At 38.9% G+C, this 24127-nt stretch overlaps 1 protein-coding gene across 1 annotated transcript in view; it reads left to right on the top strand.

Annotated features, from left to right (window-relative positions):
* The first annotated feature begins 5973 nt into the window (after positions 1-5973).
* The window catches only part of LOC135248227 (voltage-dependent T-type calcium channel subunit alpha-1H-like), a 102878-nt gene continuing 84724 nt past the window's right edge, over positions 5974-24127 (top strand). Inside the window, exons 1-2 of the mRNA XM_064322595.1 lie at positions 5974-6314; positions 6684-7000. Of these exons, the coding sequence (XP_064178665.1) occupies positions 6708-7000 (293 nt within the window). The 5' untranslated portion in view covers positions 5974-6314; positions 6684-6707. The remainder of the gene's footprint in view (positions 6315-6683; positions 7001-24127) is intronic.

Raw genomic sequence — 24127 nt, 5'->3', positions numbered from 1 at the left:
ATTCTCTTCCCCAGGGATGCCAAAGGATACCTCTGAAGGTTCTCTTGCCTGCTCCCCCCCCCCCCTCCCCTTCACTCTTTAGATTACTTTGGCAGGGATTCCCAATTTCAATTTGCTTGTTTGGTTGGAGACCTAATAAAATGCTTTCTCATAGATTATGTGCTTTAATTGGTCGCTATGGCAACTCACTCTAGGCAGTGCATCATTCATGGATAAAATAATGTAGATAGCCCAGTTTTTCACAGCTCATGAATAAAACAGCAAAAGAGCATGTCCAATGCCCAAGATCTCACACCTTCAGAAATTTAGTGGATAAAGCTGCTTTCTCAAGAGGCTAATAAAATCTGCTGCGAAGTAATACTAATGAAGTCTGCTTAATAGAAAAGATTGCACAGATTGTATAGAGAGTCTATCTGTCTGTTTGCATATTGGTTACACACTTTAACACAACTGGAAAGAGAATACCGTATGTTCAGAAGGTTATTGAACAGCTCCTGTAATATAGAAAATGACCCATACCCCCACCCCCATGCTGAAGGATTACACTGGCAGGCAAAGGCATGGACAGAAGCCAGTGTTGGATCATGCATTCAGCAGAGAACTGTTCCATTACATTTACTGAGTCGAGGTTCCATTCATCAGCCGCGCCATGTCACCAGTGGCGAGGCTGAAAACCAGTTCTTTTGGACTCTGCGAACAACCACAGTGCAGAATCTTCCTCTGAGGGCACACGAAACAACCAGGCAGCCTAAAAGGAAGAAATTCACTGTAAACACCTAAATACAGAGTGCTGTCTTTATAAGGGTGACAAAGAACACGAAACCTTGGATTTGGTGTCATAAAGAGTTTTAATAGACACAAATCAATCAAGTTGTCTGGCAAGGAGCAGAAATATTTGTTTCAGCACTGATAAGGGAGAGTGTGGGATTGAAGTGAATGTAAGTGCGTCAATGGTATGTTGCTGTTAAACATTATAAAAGGGCCATTGCTTTTCTGAACGTATTTGTGTAGTCCACCAACACAAAGGCCACTGTGCCTTTTTAAAGAGCTGAGTCTAAGCCTTTCCAGGCCTGATACCAGACATGAAAACATCCAGATTTCTTTTTTGCTGCACAAGTATTATTGTATATTCTTTTTCCAACACAAAATAACTTGTACCAACTGGTGACAGAGCTCTATACTCTGTTTCCCAGAAATAAATTGCTAAGCCACTTAACCATATTCTTTGGATGTACCTGCATGTCCAAATACATTCAAGCTTTGCTCTTCTCTTGAGATCAGTGTCCAGTATATGAGTTGCCAGGAGGACTGCCTTCAACATTGGCATGCACAGGGCTCCAAGTTCACACTAACTGCTGACTATGAGACAAGAAACCCTATTGCTAGCTTGCATCAGTCTTGACTAAATCAGCAGAGGTATTCAAGAGGTGCCTTGCACAATCCAAAGAGGTAGTCAATGTAAAATGAGCTATACATGAAATATGAGGGTACAGGGCATAAAGCTGCTTTGCAGATTGCAATGCACATTTGTTTCAGCCAAATTATGGCTGACTACAATAACGTAAAGATGGAATGAATGGTTATTTCACAGAATGAGGTTTCTGGTATTTTGTGTAGGGCAGTAAAAAATTTCAAACATGATTTTGGTTTGGCTTTTGATCCCAAAAGGCCACAGGCTTTTGAAAACTGCTCCCCCACTTAAATGACAAGTAGTGTTATTTCAGAAATGTCAACAGTGCTTTATAAGCTGGTTTATAGAAAGCAAGATTGTTCCACTTTGTCTACATAATTTCACATTAGTGTGTAGCAGTTGAAGAAATGCAGACTAATAATGGAATTTTTAAATATCTATGGTATATGAGTGAAATATTTACGTTGATAGTGGTACGCTGCCCAGTATTGTCTGTTTTTTGGTCTATTTGTTGAATATAGCTTACTCACTTGGAAAATGCTAAATGGTAAAATAATAAAGGACATGGTCATAATGTGCCTGAAAATGTAATTAAATGAAGGATCCATAGTCAAAGACCTGAAAAACATCAAGTTACCAAATCTACACTAGATTTTGTCGGATATAATTTTTGATGGAATGAGAAGAATTAACCAAATGATGCCTCCTCCTAGACTTCAGTGTTATATTGCACAGAAAACTAAGGCCTTTGCTTGATAAAAATGTTTGACACATACTTTCATCTTCACATGGGGAATTTTGATATGCTTCATCCACTGGAACGGTGTACTGCAGTAGTTGTTCTGCAGATACTAAGGATCCAGCAATGAAAATAAAAACAGTGCTCGGGTGATTCACCCCAGCTGAAACATTTCAGATGGTTAGATACAGAACTGGCTCTATCTGTCACGAATATGGACTTGGATTTTCTTGAAAGTTCCCCAGCAGGATTATTGGTTGTTTGTTCATTACTATTTAGCAAGAAGAATGTTCTTTATCCTTCTTTGTGCATACACCAAGTTGTTAGACAGAAGAAAGCAATTTAAATAATTCAGGAAAGACTGCACAGCAAAACCACAGAGAGAAAGAGAAGAGAGGGTTTGGCAGACAGAGCGTATGTGAGAATCAGGGCAGAGTACAATGCCTGACAAGCTGCCTGTGACGTCTGCTGAAACTTGCATGGCCTTGTTTATAAAACACAATCCTTGATATTTTCTGCTGTGTTGATGACCAAAATGTCATGTCTTCGTGGCACTAATAATAATCTGCAACATGGATAATTTTGCCCTCAGACAATTATGTTGTCCCCCCAATCTAATTTTTCCAGGACTTTTTTTGGTCTTGCTTTAAAAAAAAAAAAAAAAACGAGGATAAAAATACAGTGGATATTTTGCATATTTTAACTTCAAAGATGAATCCCTTGGCGCATTGCTCATGCTGGCCTTGATTAGGATTACTGTTGGGACTCTGATTGGGTGCTTCCCAGGCTTTGTGTAAGTTAGCCTCCAAAGCAAAAGACAGATGGCAGTTGAGGAAGAGCAAACATAGCCCAGAAACATGACAAAGGCTGCAAAGAAGTTTGTTTCTTCTATTTCTTCCCCAAATGTCAGATTCTGAGATCGCAGTTTTGAATTGAAATCCAGTATTCAATGTGCTAAAGAGCATGTGGACCAAGGAAAGAAGTCAGGAGTTTAGGTTAGGTTTCTAATGGAATGGAAAATGACATCTTCGGGATTATAGAATGGTTTAAAATTGTACACAAACTAATTTCCCCTTTGGTCTACCAAGCAGAAAGGAGTGAGCAGTAGGTATATTGTTCAATCTATAATCATATCATAAAATCAGGCCATATTATAGCACAAACGTATTATATGAATAGGTAATTAATCCCCTTTAAGATTTTTTTAAATACGAGACTGTGGCTGTTGCAAGCTTTTGATTATACAGACCAGCACTTGAAACAATGACAATATAGAATTCAGCATTATTAAAAATATTTTGCAAAAGATGCCAATCCCATAAATAATTTTTTTATATTTATAATCACCATTTATTATTTCAAAGCATGTTTTTACTTCACTTCAAATATCTTTTCAGATCGTACATATTTAATATATCTTTGTGCTAAATATTACATGTTCTCCAGATCTCAGTGACAATATAATTAGCTGCATTGTGATATTGCGTGAATCCTTTTTTTCCTCTTAACAATTTTCACAGTCATGTTAAAATAGTTCCATTGCATTGAGGAGAACAAATATCCACCCCCTTTGAAACTCAGTGCTCAGCCTCTATAATAGATTAGGTTATTCATATTTCAACACCATTGTCTGCTGCATGAATGGTTTACTGCATTAATCTGGGAAAACCCTACAGAAATCTAGAGGATTTTTTCTCTTGCTCACACCTCTAACAAAAATCTATCCCAGTGAAATTATACAGATTGTGCATGGAAGCAAACTATTGATTTATTGTGAATGGTTTGATCAGGGGCTCAAATGCTGTTGACTTGGTAGCCGAATCTGATGAAAATAGGAATGATGTCATGCCTGATACATCTAGTTTGCTCTTTAATCTTGCATGAATTTGTCATGTAGAGCATAAATAATTCTGCATTTTGAGTTTATTTCCCATTGCTGCTCAGTTCCCTGAATCAGGATAGCACATGTGTTTTTATTATTCTGTAGCGTGCACTGTATTTATTGCATATAAGGGAGAATTGGGACATTGAAGATCCCACTCAATAATGTGCTCCTGTGACGCTTCCTGCGGACCCTTCATAGAGCATGACAGCACACGAGAGGTAATGGGAGGTGCACTGTCACTGACAAGAGCTGTGGGGAAGGTCAAATGTCAAACATGGTCCACTAACTTATATGGGCAAGAAGACCTTTCCACACAAAATATATTTACTTGTCCAGCATGAAGCAAAAAACACAATGGTTTAGCAGCTGAAAAGGCGCACCTTTACGAAGAAGATCAGAGTGTACAACAAGATGTGAAATAGGCGACTGTGTGACTGAGGTGGCAGGGTTTCAGTGGGTGGTTACAGTAATGGCTGACAACCTACAATTTGCAAATTCTTATCTTTATGCAGAACTATATCATTTGAACATAGATGGAATTCCTTAGCCTAATATACATAGTTATGATTGAATGCTTAGAAATAGAAAGTTTTTTAAATGTTTTATTATGATAAAGTACAGACGTTACATTTAAAATGTAAGAACCTAATAATGAGTGTGCAGCAGTAAAATGGGTAGCCTATATCATAAACCAAAGAAAAGTACGCAACTGTGCATGAAGGCAATCAAATAAGACTGCCATTTCCTCACATTCTAATCTCACTGTATATTTTTCCAACATAAATGTCAATTAAGACCTAAAAAACCCGAAAATAAATAACAGAGTAAATGCTCTAAGAGTGACCGGATTTAACAAGCTGCCTCGGTAATTAAATATTAATCAACTTTTGTTCCCACGTAAGCGTGCCTAATTTGCTGTTGATGTCAATACAAGCTATGCTGCTGCAACTTGGCTTCGTCTCCAGAACCGGGGGCGTATGCAATCCAGAGGGAAGAAATTCGGCGAGTCTTGCTGAACCATTCTTCAAAAATGCATCGCACAGTGCCCTGTCAGTCAAATAGTCATTATTTTCTTTATACCCAGAGTGAAAATTAAATCATGCTGTTTATTTTAACGGTTCTGCATCTCTAGCCCTTTTACGCACAGCCTCTTCGAAACTGAATTGAAACTCCTTGCCAGTGCAGAGCTGGGAATCCGTGGGTTGGAACCACGGTGCACTGCAAACGCACAACGTTCAAGTTTGCGGATAATACTGTAAATAATTCGTGAAAACGGACAACAGTAAACGCTATATTTACAATTATACAGGCCGAACTATCAAATAAATATGAAGAAATATCTGTGCGTTCATATTTTGGAAACTAAATATTGAATAATAAAAAAGAATGGCAACTATTTAATCATGCTTTCCTTTAATTATTTGAATGTTCTCGTCATAATAAACAAGTTAATTTCATGCTTAATGCGATATAGACTTTCAGCAAGAATATGCGGTTATTTTACTTGCCATTTGAAGGCTTTTTAGAAAGTATAAAAGTGCCAAAGAGATTCGGATACATCAAATTATGCTGTCGCCCCATTATTTAAGGTCAACGACCGTTAATCAGAAAAATAACTCACCAATGTATTACAAACCTGGACTATACGCTTACTTGAGTAGGCTACTGTAAACGGTAGTGGAACAAATTATGCTAAAGATGGAACAAATGATGCTTCGGATGTTGCTTCCTCTTGTGCTCTGTTATTCAATGAAAGTCGCCGACTTGTCGAAATAAATAGGTTTTGGTTAAATTAACAACAATTTCAATGTTTTTTGAGAAAAGAAGCGCTGGAACATACCCAGCGCCGCGAGGCGATCGAGTTACACAAAGCTGTCGGTGCTGATGCGGGAACTCCAAGCGTCTTCTCGGTCTCAGACTTAGCATCACGTGTTACAGAGCTCCCGGCAAACCAGAAGTTTGTCGTTTCAGAACTACACAGATCCTCGACCAAAGCAGGCGCTTTTCTGTCGTTACCGGCTGTTTGTATTGATATTAATGTCCATACTTTGAAGGAGTCCCGTGCACTTGCAAGGAAATAATCACTTTATATTTAGAGTTTGTTTTTTTCGTCTGATTAATTAACTTCATTGACAATAGTGCTGGATTTGTCAAGAGAATTTACACTGGGAGTACGCTGATGGATTGGAATAAAATAATGTTTTGCTCTATGAAGAATTTGCCAATTGCACATTGGAAGTAGAGGCGATGCTTATGGGAGCTAATTCCGCAACTATAAGGTATTTTAATCTATAACATTTTGTCAGCGTTTCTTCTACTTTTCAATTCATTTTACGCGTCTGAGTAGAAATATTTGTGAGTATTCCTTTGCAAAATAGGCTAATTAATTATTGTGGACCTCTTGTGTATATTACCATGTTTAAACGATCTGTGTGCATAAGAATGTAAAAATGTTACATTAAACGCGCTTCTAGCTCATTTACAGCAAAAACCAAGCGATGTTTGAGACAAGTCCGTAAAATGTGGATTTCAGTCATTTTCACGCATATATAACTAACAGTTAAATAATGTTTTCTCCACTCGTTTAATGCTTCCGTCCAGTGCTGGGTTTCACCTAAAGTTAGCCTCACTTCTGCTGCTCCCCGTAGGGTCCCGTTGCCAGTCGCGCTATCATGACTGATGGCGAGGGAAGAGAGCACTTTCACTGCCCGGAGAACGAGGAGGTGAGGGTACCGATTTCGGGAGCGGGCGAGGACCCGGGTGATGAGGATGAGGGAGGTAGCACCGTAAACCCAACTCAGGGGAGTACTGGATCACGGGACTCCAGTGGTCGTGATCCAGCTCCAGACCTGGCCTCAGATGACGAGGAAGAGCCCCCTTACCCAGCTCTTGCGCCCGTGGTCTTTTTCTGCCTCAAGCAGTCAACTCGACCTCGTAACTGGTGTCTCAGGCTGGTTTGTAACCCATATCCTTTACGCAGTCCACTAAAACACACATTCTCTGTTTTTTGTTTAGTTTATACAATTGTTTAAACATGTACTACAATATGTCCTTGTTGCTTGATGTACCACGTAAGTAGTTTGATCTCAGAGCGTGGAGTGAACACTGGCGTGGAGTGAAAACTGGCAATCTGCAATTGCTTATTAGAAATAGCTGCTGCAGCTATTCGTGTACGGTAACCTAGGCCAATATCACTTCGCAATATTTCTTTATGATGATTCGGTGAGACCCAATGCATGAATAACATGGAGCTGGTATTTACTTCTTAAATGGGTTCATAGTAATACGTGTTTTTGCGAAGAAAGTGATAAATGGACTTAGTAAAAATGAGAATCCTATCTCAGACCTTCACTCTTGAAGTGCGTGCAAACGCTTCAGCTGAACCATGACAAACCATGGCATACATGTGGCTGCCGTGTCCCCCTCTCTCTGCCCTCCTTTTCTATTTCTTTTCCTGTCCCGGAGATTATGTTTTTCTGCCTCGAGATAAGGTTGCAATTGAAGTAGTTTATAAATAATTTGATATTTGGGCAACTGCAGATGTGTGCTGATTCCTTTATGAGTGCCGCTATAGTGGCTCTCATTGTTACTTGAATTGTAACTAGAATTTGCAGTTGAGAGGTACACAGTTAAAATCAGTTCATTTCTTTCCAAATGTGTTGGATTTGTTGTGTGTGGAGAATTTGGCTTTATTTCTGTAATTTGAGTGTCATGAACCTGTCTTTTCTCAACGAAGCAAGTAGAAGGGGTCCAATTTAATCAGCTTTCCACAAAATGGACGCATTGCTTAAAAGAACAAAATTGACTGTTGGTTTTTGTTGCAATACTGATGCACATTTGAAATAGATATAGTATATGTCGTTGTTATTTAACTTGATTTAATAATAAAAAGATGAGATGATTCAGAAAGAGTTCCCATCTGCACCTGGGGTAAAGAATTGATACATAATTTTGGATTCCTCTTTATCTGTATTAGGGTGCACCACTAAATTTGTACTTTTCAGTCATGTTTACTGACTGGCTATTATAATGATACTGAATGTGTTTTTACTCCACTGTTGGTGGTCTGGATGTGGTCTGAATAAATATTTCATGTTGTACAAATTTAGTTCTGTTTAAAATAGCTGTACCTTCTGGTATTTGTGTGCATACTTGGGGAGCATAATATTTATGGGGTATATACATTCCACCAATTCCAGTGCCTTTGAAAGGAGTGGCTGTATCAGCATTTGAGAGTATTAGCATTGGTTTTTGTATTCTCTCATAAACATCTCATTTTATTGTACTCATGGAGCCATATTCAGACTGTCAGGTTCCAGCTCCTTTGTCATTGCTTTCTGAATAGCAAGATGGTCCTTCCTGCAAACCAGAGAAAATAATGTTGCGTTGAAGGCACTTTAAGGCCTTTTTAATGTTGTGACAGAGCTTTGTGTGCAGAACTGCATCTTTTAATTGAATTGGTCAGCTGTTTTTCATTGTGTGTGAAGTCTTACCTCCTTTACCAAGGGCACCTCTGGATCCTCCCCTGATAGTTTAGGGTAGGAAAGTTTACCTGACTGGATCCACCAGTAACTGTCTCCTATTTAACAGGAGGAAAGATGATTGTTATCAGTCGCAATCATTCTAGAGAGAACACTCTTTCTATGGGGATCGGCAGATGGATGCATGGTCTGAATGGCACCACACACATTAAGGGAATCTGAGTTATTCCATTGGGTAGTTTTTCCAGGCGTTCTCTGTCGGCTCCCAGACTGCATCTCTAAAGGGATGGGTGAAATGCAGTTTTTTGTGCAGCTCAGATATGCACCCATATGCAGGTGTACAGAACAGATTTCTTCTATACATGTTTATCATAAAAATAGATTCTGTACATTTAGTCCATCATTTTCAATGTTCAAAAATATCCCCCATATATTTGCATTGATCATTGAAATGATGCCCTTATAATTACAATAACTACTTTCCCATTAAATAGTAAACAAATAAAAAACCATTGTGGCTACATGTGCAAACAAACTGGCAACTGTACTTGCTGATCAGTCCATTAGCCAAGCAGGGACTGTATTAAAAAGAATATAGCTCATCATTATAACATCATGGACTCAGTCTAGAATTCACTAATGATTGGTGTAATTTTCAAACTCCCTGTAATTGCAGCTATTTTGCAGGATGTCTTGATAACTGATTTGAGCTAATTTGCATTTATGTGCAAACCCATTTATCTTGGCTCAAGCATCAGGGTTGCCCTCAGTATCATGTTGACAGCAGTGATGCTGAGATGAGAACGTAAACACATCCCCTAACACCCAACTAACATTTGTGCTCACATATTTCCCAAAATGATTAGTAATTTATGTTTACCATTTTATATGCCATTTGACTGGAGTTCACTTGCAGGCAACTAGTGATCAGAACCTTTATGTCAGTTCCCCTCTTAAAGGGGATTCATGAAATAATGATTATATACATAATAACTATATATCTTGTGTAAGTAGCATATGTTGAAAAAAAAGCATCAAGAGGGGATCCTCCTTGCATCTGAAACCAGAAAATGGAGATGCAGGAAGCTACTCTAGAGCTGTTAGAAAGCGTTTTGCATCTCATTAAGGATCTGCAGCAAAAGAACCCGGCCTTGTGTTCTTGCCGTTACGAGCGAGCAATACTGCAGGTGCTCACATGAATTTCGTTGATTTGTTGTATGTTCAGAAAGGTTTCATGTCTGCATTATCAAAGCCCACATGCCACAGACACATGTCCCTTCCAGTAGGTGTGCTAGTGACTCTGGAATCTGTGCTGGAATTAGAGAGATTGAATTGATTCAGTGCTCTGATTATAATGGGTGTGGAATCTAAGCAGCCCATAGTACATTTTGAGGGTGGGTACTCACTGAATCACAAATTACTCTTCGAAATTGATAGCATGTTGTTTCCACGTATCCTGAGGGAAGCTCTCAGCTGAGACCTGATAAGGCTATGTTGTGGGATCAAGTGGTGAAATTGGTTTAGAATAGCTTGCATAGCATTATTGTGACTATTTCTTTTTGAAATTGTGGTCTTTATCACAGTGGAGAGACCTTCTAAAGTGCTGCCGTCGAAAGGCTCTGTGCGAATAGGATTTTCCCCTGCACAGGCTGAATCAGGCATTGAGCCATGTCCGACCTTACTCAGACTACATACACACTGTAAAGTCTAAAGTCAAATTTATCACAGTATTCTGCTGCCTTGCTGAATGCCATATCCTCCTGAGCTACAGATACTCCTCAACTCAGATTCTTTTTGTCGCACATCAAAATCTGCTGTAGTTCTGCTTCCTTATCTTTGTGGCAAATATCAGCTATTTGCCCTGAGTGGGAGCGCTCTCTCTCTTTTTGTGAAACCTCAAGGACAGTGTGGCTGGAGGTGTGATAGGAAACAAAATGGATGGGAAGCTGAGCATGCCCCTCGCCAGTGGTGCCTGCTCTGTGTCTGTAGCTGGCGTGAGCATGGTGTGGTCTGTGACTGCGGGAGCAGCAGATGGAATTCAGTCCATCAGCACTGTGTGGGTGTGTTTACTGGTCAGCACTGGGTGTGTGTGTGTGCCGGTCAGCACTGGGTGTGCTTGTGTACCTGTCAGCACTGGATGTGTGTGTGTCTGTCAGCACTGGGTTTGCTTGTGTGCCTGTCAGCACTTGGTGTGTGTGTGCCTGTCAGCACTGGATGTGTGTGTGTCTGTCAGCACTGGATGTGTGTGTGCCTGTCAGCACTGGATGTGTGTGTGTCTGTCAGCACTGGGTTTGCTTGTGTGCCTGTCAGCACTTGGTGTGTGTGTGCCTGTCAGCACTTGGTGTGTGTGTGCCTGTCAGCACTGGGTGTGTTTGTGTGCCTGTCAACACTGGGTGTGTGTGTGTGCCTGTCAGCACTGTGTGTGTGTGTGTGTGTGTGCCTTTCAGCACTGGGTGTGTGTGTGTGCCTGTCACCACTGGGTGTGTTTGTGTACCTGTCAGCACTGGGTGTGTGTGTGTGTGTGTGTGTGTGTGTGCCTGTCACCACTGGGTGTGTTTGTGTGCCTGTCAGCACTGGGTGTGTGTGTGTGTGTGTGTGTGTGTGTGTGTGCCTGTCACCACTGGATGTGTTTGTGTGCCTGTCAGCACTGGGTGTGTGTGTGTGTGTGTGTGTGTGCCTGTCAGCACTGGATGTGTGTGTGTGCCTGTCAGCACTGGATGTGTGTGTGTGTGTGTGTGTGTGTGTGTGCCTGTCACCACTGAGTGTGCTTGTGTGCCTGTCAGTACTGAGTGTGTCTGTGCCTGTCACCACTGGATGTGTTTGTATGCCTGTCAGCACTGGGTGTGTGTGTGTGTGTGTGTGTGTGTGTGCCTGTCAGCGCTGTGTGTGTGTGTGTGCACCTGTCAGCACTGGGTGTGTGTGTGTGTGTGTGTCTGTCTGTCAGTACTGGGTGTGTGCTTGTGCATGTCAGCACTTGGTGGCTTGTCGGCTTGTGACCACCTTTTGCTTGTACGTATTTCTTTCTCACGTGTCTCTGGGATACATCATGGTTTTACACCTGTCTTCACTACTTGACTAGATGTATGAGGCTGTTGTTCAGAGGGTGTTGGCCCAGGAGTGTTACAGTAGGGTTACTGTGTTACAGTCATAGTGTTCTGTACTGAAAAAGAATGTATGCAAGGTTAAAAAACCAACCTTCTTTAATACAGTGATCAAAAGGGTGTACTGTCTGCTTAGCATGCTGCATGCTGTTTAGAACATGATGGGCAGTATGCAAAAATTATTACCATGCTATTCTAACCGTACTATGGGAGTGTCATAAATAATCACCCACCTGTGTAATATACACTCCGATTCAGTCGGGGGTGACAATAAGCTGTTTGAAGCTATTCTTTAAACAGTGTGAGGTCAGTTTTAACAATGTACCATTAGAAAGTAAACAATCCGCGTACATTTAATCGCCTTACTGCTATTTAAATTTCCTGCAGCCATCTGTGTTTGTTTGTTGATGGAATACGATATCAAGCTGTGCGTCATATTTAAGGTACCAATGTTTACTTCCTGAATATACTTAATGAAAATACTGAAATAAGTATCTCATTCATTTTCGTATTTTAAGTACACTCAATTTTCAGAAGTTTCACATACTTAACAGCTTTTTATAAAAGTATACTCAACTCTCATACTCAGTAGTAGGCTCATGCACTGATTCGAACACAGCCCTGATCAACGCCCAGGCTCTGTGGCCACACCCACCCCTCGCCACACAGAAAAGAGCTTGATGCCTTGAAACGTTTCAAACACATCTCAGAAGAAGAAATACAGGCAGAGGAGCGTGGATTTAGAAAATGTGCTCAAACGATGGCTGAATGGTTATTTTAAAAAACATTTTCAAGGTAAAAAATCCTGCATAGTATCCCTTTAATCTGCAAAGTGATTAGGTGAGATTGACATCAGGGAGAACCTGTAAAATGTCACAATCATTTGTTGGCAGGGTGGGTAGCGCTATGATCAAATACTGCATCACAAAGGGATGTGCTTCAGGCAGGGCTGGGCCTGTTTGCAGAGCCACTGAAAGGACTGTATTTCTCTGTGTGACGTAAGAACCCCACCCCCCTCCTGGTTCTCACGTGTGCAGTTTTCATCAGTGCCAATTACGGCTTTCCCTGTAAAGCAGACTGAGACAACAGACTTCAACTGCTGCAGGGCTCTCCCCGAGTGGGGCTGCTCCTCGGCGTTCTGGGCTGATTCAGTGCAGCTGTGACGCTTCACTCACAGGCCGTAACGCTCACTCTTCCTTTTTAAGGAACAGGAAATTTCTGTGCACTGAATATTCATGAACCATTTTAAATTTAAAACTCGGTTTTGGATTGGTTCAATAAATTAAGAGTTCTGTGCGAATGAGGCTGTGTCAGGATGTGACTCTTCCTCTGTAAAATGAGCCCGATGCTGGAACATGGAGATAGTATGATCTTCTTATCTACTTATTGTGTGTCGTTGTGTACAAAGCCTAAATTTCAGTAATTTTTTTGAATGGGGAATTTTTACATCAGCTATACTTTTGAAAAAAATAATCCATAGAATAACAGCACACAACCTTGTACTTGCATTGCACTTTACTGTACAGCCATGGAATTAATTTTTAAAATCAAAATTAATACAAACATCCCCACCCACCTTTACATAAAAAACAAAATAAAAAGAGAAAATAGCCGCTCTGGTTCACCCTGCAGAAAGGAGTAACCTTAATCCTATTTTAAATAATATTCCCCACAGACTAACCTTTACTCCTCCCACATAGGCTACTACAAAACTCTAGTATTGATTGAAAGGAGGTAATCAATGCAAGGGTCATCCATCTTTTCAAATTTTAATGGGATTCATCTGACATTATATGTGGTATTTCCTGTTGTGCAGTAAGATATTACCTCATTTAACTATAGTTTTGGTCAGGAGACACTCTCATGTTCAGTTTAAAAGGATCTGTTTTCTGCCAGTTATACCCAAGAGTAGACATTTTTATTGGTAAAACTGAGAAAGGATATATTTCCAAGATGTGTACTCAAGGATCACATGGGATTTGGGACTCAGTCTTCTTGGACCACATGTTAATGGTACCTTTTAAAAATGTCTCCTGTTCCAAAACAACCAAAATTAAGGTTTCCTGTACTAAACTCACACCTTGTGCATTAAATCAAAACATTGATATCAAGCCGTTCCGGTCAATTAATATTCTGTGCTATGAAGTGCTTTGTGTTGGTGTGCCTTTAGTGTATATCCATATGGATTATCATTGTTAGTTATATAACTGTTTACACTGTCTACTGCATCTGTTCCCTTCTTTATTCTTATTTATTTTTCATAAATCAATATTTAAAGCATTCTGTGTGGTAGAAGTAATCTCTTTGGGTGATATTGCTTTGTTTATCATCTTTTCAAGTGGTAATTATGTTGCAGTTCATGAAGACACCCTTGGTTTTTCCTTCACCGCATATTTTGTAGGTCTTCAAACATGTGATTTTTATTAATGATGGGACAGTGAGGCTGGATGAACGCCATTATAGGTGGAGCTGTTATTTACACAATCAATAGATGTGTGCATGTTGGTCATTTATGTTAAACATTTTCTTAAATGAGGATACTGAAGATTATTCTTCATTGTAAGTATATTGGCTTTTTGAAGTGTAGACTGTCAATGATATTTAGAAATTAAAATGATTTATTTCCTCAATACAGTATGTTTAGTATATTGAGGCACCATTTTCCCAATGTATTCTCTACTGGAAGCTTTGACAGTGCTGCCTACAATACAGTTACTTACCGTTATTATATTCAGTACATACATTTATTTGAAATGAACCAGTGTACTCCTAAGCATATTGATATACTCATTAAGTGTTCTTATTGTTTGTTAAATTGCATTATTAGTTAACTGTTGTCAGCCAGCTATCCACATTGTTGCTGGGGCTGTCAGGAGAAATTCATTTGACTTATTCATTTGATTATTCATTATTTAAAGCACATATGATTGAAACTTCATGATTTCATATTGACTGAAATACATCACAAAAAGCCATAAAGTCCCAATGTATATTTTTTGTGATATGCTCTGCTTATGCACCAAACTTACATTTTCTCCTTGACAGTTTTTTAGAGGATTGAATGATTTCCACTCCCTTAGTATTCCACTGCAGCTACTCTTCAGAATAGTGCTATTTGGCCGTTTCTTTGACTGTGGACACACAGCATAGGTCACCAAAACATGCATTCGTCAAATCATCAAGCAAATATTGCATAACTTTTCTTCATCATCATACATGTTCATTACATTATATTGCGTCAGTTTTTATGCAATGTAATGCAATGAGGGGCAGCACAATGGTGCAGTGGGTAGCACTCTCACCTCACAGCAAGAAGGTCCTGTGTGGAAGTTGCATGTTCTCCCCGTGTCAGCGTGGGTTTCTTGCGGGTACTCTGGTTTCCTATCAGTCCAAAGACATGCAGACTAGGCTCACTGGATACTCTAAATTGCCCGTAGTGAGTGAATATTGTGTGTGCCCTGCGACAGCCTGTCCAGGGTGTAATCCTGCCTCTCGCCCAATGCACGCTGGGATGGGCTCCGGCAGTATAGATAATGGTTGGATGGATAATGCTGTGAACACATTTAATTTAAATGAATCACAATTTTATGTTCTGCATTGGCCTTGGAAATAGATAAATAGTCACAAGTAATTTAATTTAAAAGTAATGTAATTTACTTATTCTTAAAATCACACTGCGCTCATTTCAAAAACCTGGGTTTACTTAAATAATCACTCCATTGGTCAATATGGTCAAACTTTTGTAGACTTATATGGACATTACAGTTTACTGTATGTAGTGATATTTAAGTGTTACAATATGCCAATGTCAATGCTGCAGTAAGTAATGTAATTGTGTAGGTTAGGGTTTGGTTTGGGATTGAGATATGAGGATACTGTCAGGTTGATTTTGGAATTAAGTTTTGGGTTCTGGATATTGCTTTGAATACTTGTTAATACAGTAATTTCAAAGGTTTTATGGATGGCTGGAGAATATTTTTGGATGAAAAGCATTGAGTTAAATTCATAGTGGAAAAACTACTTTAAATATAAACAACAACATAATTATTCAATATACATTTTATAACAGATGCACATTTTCTGACATATTCATTTTACCTACAACTTTAAGTACTAAAAGTTTTACATTTATTTATATTTAAAAGCTACTTATTTTCCTAATTTTAACAATGTTATACTATTGTTGTTATTTTTGTCAGCCAGTGAGTTTAATTAATAAGTTCAATGCACTCATCATACATCCAATATACATTTTCTGGTATTCATTTTCATTCCTACTGGTTTCAGCACTTCACAAATAAGAACAGGCTGGACATCACTGTCAAAAATAGCTATTTTAACTCCTGTGTTCCGTCTTGGTCAAATTGTCCCTTTATAAACCTTTAGCAAAAGAGAAATGACACTTTTGAGACATGTATTTCATAACCAGTGACCAAAACAAGTGTTGTTTATAATCTGTATTTGCTTAATGTCTTTTAACCTCTATGCTTTCTTTGAATATAAAAAAGTTTTTATATAAAATAAAAATATTCCAAACAATTAATATTAATAATCAACTTCATGAAAATTGTGTTCAATTATAATTTTTTACAGATGAACATCATTTATGCCCCCCGTGCCTTTGTTATATTAGATTTATATAAATCACATCTTTATCACAAAAAATGAATGACACTTTAGTTGTTAAATGTGATCTAGAATTGGTAGCCTGCATTAAAACCATTAACTGTGTATATTATTTACATTGTTTGGACTTGAGATAATATAGGGTATTCTTGCATAAATTTTATTTCTGTATTGCTTAAAAATCCCAATAATTTCCTGGGTATATTTGACCCAGGGTAACAGTTTCACGGGTGCTAATAAGTTAACAGAACACAAGGGTTATTTTTACTTATTTTTAATTTTTAGTGAATTTTATTTTGATATTTTGAGATTTTAAATTGCTTGTTAGAATGCCATTATTTGACTAAATGCATGATTGCATATTCTTCCTATACTATATGATTTAGATATTCCAGAAATGTTCTAATGTTCTTCCCCAGAACAAATTTTAGAGGTTTTTGTTTTATGTCAAGTGATCATGTAATTTGTAAATCTTAGTTTCAAGATCTAAACAGATGAAGTATGACCCAGAGTTTTCAGAATCTTCTTCAGTTTCACAGTTTTTTTTGCTATATGTGCATAACTGCTTGAACATGGTTGGTTTCATGTGAAAGATGAGAAAAATTGTGCATTTGTGAATATATGGAATAGCTGAAAGAATGTGATAAATGTAAACCATGTAGCAGTTTGTTAAACTTGATTAAGAGCCCCCGTGTAAAACACATGTAGTTACATTTTGTATATATTATATTTCTTCTTATACTGCCGTGCATATTACTGCATCATAAGCTTCTTTGTAGAGCTGTACCGCTATAATGCATTCTCAAAATAATATAGCCTGACAGCCACATTCTAAATGAGTGGATGAAGTATTATCATCCATTATATAAATTCATTAGGTTGCCATGCACCATAATCTTCTTTGTTTTGCAATGATTCTACAATTACTTAGTAAATGGGTGATCAAGGGGAATCATTTGTAAAAACGCATTAAAATAAGTGGCAAGTGATCTCTCCGTGAATCTCTCTAATCTGCAAATGCATTCCTGCCTCAGCGTGCTTGCCGTATGAGCAGGAAAAGAATGAGTGGACCTTGGTGCGAGTGCGCAGCTCTGTGCTTGTGACATATGCAACTGCTGCAGTGGGCCTTGTGAGTCACGTGACTCTGACTCCCCAATTAAACAGTGGTCCCCTTGGGTCACCCACGCAGAAGAAGATTGCGGTATGCTGAGGTGGAGGAGTCTGCTCTGCGCTTGATATTCACATTCCTGGCTCCAATTCCCATCAGGCAGGGGGAGGGGAAGGAGTTTTACTTTGTGGAATACCCAACTCTGTTTTAGTGGGCGGTTGTGTGGTATTTATTGAGGGAGTTCTCAGCTCAAACACAGTGGAGAACAGATGATTGGCCAAGGGAGCTGTGCACATTTATATGTACACTGTTCAGAAAGACAATGAGGATTGATTTAATCCTTAGTGGATTATTCCTTTCAGTTTTCAGGTTAGAGAGACACAAAGGAGCTATCTAATATTTGACAGTTTGTATCTTCATTTTTTTTCTTCATCAGCTGTGCAGTCTCATCCTCCTTGGTTTTTAACACCAGTCCTTTTTCATGTGAAGATGTGACCGAACTCACGCTGTTATTCCAGAATCTGTAAAGACTATCTTTGGGGCCTGCATTTTTACACCCCTTTCAACTCTCATACAGTACAAATTCACACACGGTACATACACAGAAACCCTGCACCTTGCTCCCGGTCACCCAATTTTGTGACTAAGGGAGAAAAGAGGATTTTTTTTCTTGTGGTCATAGCTGCTGTCACTAATGAATCTCCAGGGTTACTGTTGCCTGTCATTGCAGCATCTCAGGGTACCAGCAGCAGTTGCCTTGGCAACAAGAGTCACTAATACCCAGGCAGGCTGCACCCACGTAACCCCTGGTGTAGTTCCTCATTAGCCACACTTCTTCATTTATCAGAGTGAGTGACGGTCACTGATTAAAGACAGAAGACTCTCAGCTGTATCTCGCCCTCAGTTTTGACTGTGGATCTGCTTGATTCAGGTTACCCATGATTACAGAATGATGTTGCTTATTGGACCACAAGGATCAGGTGCTGCCTGTGCTCTGTAAATAAATAAGCAGACTAGCAGTGAGCTTCACTTTTAATGGTGCACATTGTTAATGCAACCATAATGAAATGTGACTGCTCTGAAAACAGAGATTTTAATGACAGGCAGCAGAATGTGGGGATGCACCTGCTTGCACACTGTACTGCGCACACACATACAATTTTCAGATTGCTGTGGATCTACTCGTTCAGAAAAATTATGTATTCTAAATATATTGTATAATCGTATTTCAATAAAGGAACATCAGGAACAGATTTCTTCGTAAAGCACCCTCACCTATCCCATGCGTTGACCATGTACTTCTGCTTGTAATGACAGTTTACATGCATAGTGTGACTGATTATGTAATTTTTTTTGTTTGCTACAAGCATAGCGGTCTTGACAGCATCCATGTCAGAGGTCAGGCAGCGGACCAGAAACTTTGATATTGACACGTGTGGGAATGTATCTCTAATTGAAGACAAATCCACTTGTTTGGAGCCATTTAACCTCATCAGCAGAAACGCTTTGTTCATAGGCTGGTCCATTTGTCTTTGGGGGTAAAACAGATCACAAAGCATTTTTTTCTTAGCAGCTGAGATTAATGTTTCCGTAATGCATAAGGCTGTTTCAGCCTTTGAGCTCAAACATTTTTCTGATTCAGTGTAGTTTTGCAGTAGTCTCTGCATCATTGGAGAAGCTCATTCCTTAAACATCGTGTTAAAAACAGAGCGCAGCTTTAGCAATTTCGAGAGAAATTGTTCTTGAAGGTCAGTCACACAATAGAGCCAATTTTTGCATTGTGGAGGGAGTGCTCCTTAAAGAGTGCAAAAGCAGAATTGAGCTGTGGTGATTTATGCTGACTTGAATTTGAAAGCAGTAAAATTCAAACAATTGCTCATAAAAACACATAATCATTTCAGACATCAGGTGTTTGAAGCTCTTCGTGCTTGAGCAGTTTTCCTGATTTATCTTTTGTTCATATTTTTTGTTCTTCTTTAAATTCAAAACAGTTTTTCATTTCTATCTGACGTATTCGTTCTTCTGAGTTTCTGATAGACTAGGGCTGGTCGTATGAGTTTGGCTGCCTGGATTTAGATAATAGTTTTTTGAGGAATTTAAATATTTCCTAGTTGCCTGCTGTGAGGTGACATCTGACATGTTGAGAGCAGAAACTCCCAGGCTATTTTCAGTCCTGATGTGTATCAATTGGGCCCATGTTCTGTGCTGTAAAACTGGCCAAACTGATTTTTTTCTCGACGATACACAGAAATACGGAGAAATTGAAAGCAGAACTGAAAAATGAGGTGGGCATCGCTTAGTTTGCACTGGCATCTGTACACCTCCCCAACCAGCCTCAGATAATGTTCTTCTGTAGCTGGGCTCTATGAAGTTCCCTGGGGGGGGTCTGAGTACAAAGGATGGCATTTCCATTCTCAGCAGGAAGGGGGTGGGGGGTGGGGGGGCTGCAGGCGCTGGGGACAGACTTCCCCAGTGTGCAGCGGGGTGTCCCAGCTGAGCGGTACAGATATAGGAAAGAAGCTGCATGGGAAGATGTGCTGAGCTCTAGTAGGAAGCTACAGGAGAGCGGCTTTAGAGCACAAGGACAGCTCTTTATCCTTGTTTGTTCTCCACAATTATAAGCCCTGCTCAGCCTTTGATAATTGTTTTAGGGGTTCTGTTTGGTACTGTTGTGACATCAGAAATAATGGGGAAGGGATTCAAATGAAGCTTGTGCATTCATTTATGTTACATTCCTTCTAATTTATTTTGAAAATATGTGTATTAATATGTGGCTGATATTGACACCAATGGAAATCGATACATCTATGATATGGGGAAGATACATGGCATGCGTAGCAGATTAGAACAGGATTGAACAAGTTTAAGGTTTAATCAGTTCCACAAACTAGTGAGATGAAATCAGTAAGTGGGGTCCTCTGCAATGCATCTGTAATGGTAGTGAGATGAAGAGCAGGGGGCTATAATTATAGTCATAAGCATTGCCAGTAGTTAATAAGATAACTGCATGCCCTGCTTCAGTCAATAGGACTGAATAGGAAACATCTCTATGTCTATGAAACTGGCACTGCCATCGCATGACAAGTCATGTAACTACTTGCAATGAGAAGTGAAGGGGCCGATAGCCCTACAGACTTCAATGGCAGGTGTAGTTTTCCAAATAACGGATTGAATCTTGCTGGACTTTCTCAACATCTGTACAGATTGCTAGCTATCTGTCTAACAAAGATGAAGAGCTACCATTGCCGACAGACACAGTAACTAATTGCATACCTTTTAAGGTTTTAACTATTTTGCATTTTCTTTGATCAATTTTTATTCTCTGTAATCAGTTTTTCCCATTATGTTTAAGCATTTATTTTTGATTTCTAGCTTTATAGCCTCATCAGTATAAAATAAATCTGCCTTCATAGTTCTTCCTTCTTCATAGCTACATTAAGATATTGTTGCAAAGCCTGGTATTATTCTTACAAAACTCAAAATAAAGTGAAAATAGTTAATTCAATAAACTTCTATTGTTATTTTAAAACTGCAGTCCCTTCTGTCTTTATCAAGGAAATCACAAAACTATCTCTGAGATGGGATATGCTACACTCAGTGAGGTCCAAAATGTATTATTTTTCCTCAAAGTAAAAGAAAAAAAAAATAGGCTTCTATACCCCTCTGATGTCAACATTTTAATTTACTACCAAAACACTGGTTTATTTAGCCCCTAGTGAACATCACTGCATTGCTATTCTATTTGGGGATGTGAAACAGTTTCTATAAAGCATGAACAATCTTGTCCTAAAAAATCACTTTACTTGTATATTACTGTATTACTGTAGGTCTCTATTGCATTATCGCCATGGATACAATTTGGAATTTTCAAGTTATTTCCAAACCCTTTGGTTTCTCTAAAATTGCCTTCTTACTTGCAGTTTGAGCTTACGTAACCTACTAGCGCATTCAGCCGTGCATCTTTAAGCAGAATAAAGAAAACATCTGACCTGAATATATCTAAAAACATTACTGTACATAAGCAGCTCAGCAGTCTTTTAGTATAATGTCTTGGTAATGTGTTTAGGTGAAGTGATGTCCATATTTGTACTTTCTCTACATGAATTATGATGAGCTTCACACAGACTCTCATGTAGCCTACATCACACATTTGTTTTTTTTTGTTGTTTTTTTTACTGTAGTGATGTATTTTGACAGTGAGGGTACAACTGACAGAAAATAGTGAATATCAATGTGCAAAGACCTAATGCTGATACAAATTTAATGTCAGATAATGTCAGTCAAAAAGTGCCATAATTAATTTTGTTCAGTTACATGGCAACTGTCTTTGTGTTTTGACTTTGACCTTTTCAATAAACATTTATATCAAGGTGGCTAAAAATGGCAATATCACTCAAATCGAATGTGCCCACTATAATCAGTAGTAATTAGGACATTCAAATGTATGACCTTTTTCAAGTTAACATAACATTATATCAAAATGTAATGTGCTGGTATTGTCCCTCATATCTTTCTGTAACCAAAATGTTGATCTATAGTCTGTACTGAATAGACTGGTAGCCAACACCAATACTCACAGCTGTTGTAGTGTTGAGTGTGAGAGTGGGATGACATACAGTCCCCTCCAAAAGTATTGGAACAGCAAGGTCAATTCCTTTGTTTTTGCTATACACTGAAAACAATTTAGTTTGAGGTCAGAAGATGTACATGAAATGACAGATCCGAATTTCAGCTTTTATTTTCTGGTATTTTTATCTAGATTTGTTAAACAACTTAGAACATATCACCTTTTGTATCAGACAACCCAATTTTTAGGTGGGCAAAAGTACTGGAACATGTGACTGATAGGTGTTTCTTGTTGCCCAGATGTGTCCTGTTAGATTGATTGGTTAAACAATAAATGATTCTGAATGTCTACTCTTGGTTTTAGCCTTGGGTTTTGCCTGTGAAGACTGCATTTGTGTTATAAAAGATAAACATGAAGACCAGAGAGCTGTCTTTGGGAGAAAAGCAAGCCATTTTGAAGCTTAGAAAAGAGGGGAAATCGATCAGAGCCATTGCACAAGCATTGGGGATAGCTTGTACAACAACTTGGAATGTCCTGAAAAAGAAAGAAACCGCTGGCGTACTGAGCAACAGATATCGAACAGGTCGACCAAGGAAAACAACAGCAGTTGATGACAGAAACATTGTGAGAGCTGTGAAGAAAAACCTCAAAACATCAGTCAGTGACATCACAAACAATCTCCACAGGGCTGGGGTGAAGGTATCTCAATCAACCGTTCGAAGAAGACTTCAGAGAGAGCAGTAATATAGAGGCTATAACACAAGATGCAAACCACTCATCAGTCGTAAGAATCGGAAGACGATATTACAGTTTGCAAAGAAGTACAGAGATGAGCCACAAAAGTTCTGGAACAAAATTTTATGGACTGATGAGACCAAGATTGACCTCTACCAAAGTGATGGAAAGGCCAAAGTGTGGAGAAAGAAGGGATCTGCTCATGATTCAAAACATATAAGCAAGTGGAAGTGTCATGGCTTGGGCTTGCATGGCTGCTTCTGGAGTGGGCTCACTAATCTTTATTGATGATGTAACTCATGATGGTAGCAGCAGGATGAATTCAGCAGTTTACAAAAACATTCTGTCTGCCAACCTACGGAGAAATGCGTCCAAACTAATTGGGAAGAACTTCATCATGCAGCAAGACAATGACCCAAAACACACTGCCAACACAACAAAGGATTTCATTAGGGAGAAAAAGTGGAAGGTTTTAGACTGGCCAAGTCAATCACCAGACCTTAGCCCAATTGAGTATGCATTTCACTTCCTGAAGAGGAGATTGAAGGGAAAAATCCCCCGAAACAAACAACAACTGAAAGAGGCTGCAGTAAAAGCCTGGAAAAGCATCACAAAAGAAGAATGCAACAGTTTGGTGATGTCAATGGGTCGCAGGCTTGATGCAGTTATTGCAAGCAAGAGATATGCTACCAAATATTAAGTGTTATTTGCTTTCATTTACTTAAATACTCTCTGTTCCAATACTTTTGCTCACCTAAAAATTGGGTGGTCTGATACCAAAGGTGCTATGTTCTAAGTAGTTTAACACATCTAGGTGTAAATACCAGGAAATAAAAGCTGAAATTCTGAACTCTTGTCTCATGTTCTTCTTTTTATCTCAACCCCAAATGTATTCAGTGTATTGCAAAAACAAAGGAATTGGCCTTGCTGTTCCAATACTTTTGGAGGGGACTGTATATCAACAGCAATGTACAAACTCCTTAAACAAACATTTAATGTGCCAAATAGTTTCATTCTCAATTGAAACTACAAAATTACTGTTGCAGAGGCCTTTGTCTGAATAATAATTGTAATGACTATGATGACAACAAACATTGTTTTTCTGTCTGTCTAGCATCCATTTTATGATAAGGGAAATTCTATATCATTATGGAAGATGGATTACATACATATTTTTCCTCGACAATGACAGATGGAATAGTTATGCACACAATACTACTAGCCTGCCATATGAAATGAGTTCAGTGAGAGGCTACCAGCAAAAGTAGATTAGGCTGTCCCAGCTGTAGCTTCTCAAAGACAATCCAGTTGTATTGAGTTGAACAGATATGCTGTATATTACCAAATGATAAATGACAATTTAAACGTTCCCCAGTTTTCACAAGTGCAGCATTATTTATGCTGATTTTTTGGGGGCACAAATGACATGAACCTTACAATATAAAAAGGTTTAACTAGTGGCACAGAATTATTA

This window comes from Anguilla rostrata, chromosome 2 (assembly GCF_018555375.3).
Source record: "Anguilla rostrata isolate EN2019 chromosome 2, ASM1855537v3, whole genome shotgun sequence".
Classification (NCBI taxonomy): domain Eukaryota; kingdom Metazoa; phylum Chordata; class Actinopteri; order Anguilliformes; family Anguillidae; genus Anguilla; species Anguilla rostrata.
The sequence above is the reverse complement of the archived record's forward strand: the minus strand, read 5'-3'. Positions and strand labels throughout refer to the sequence as shown.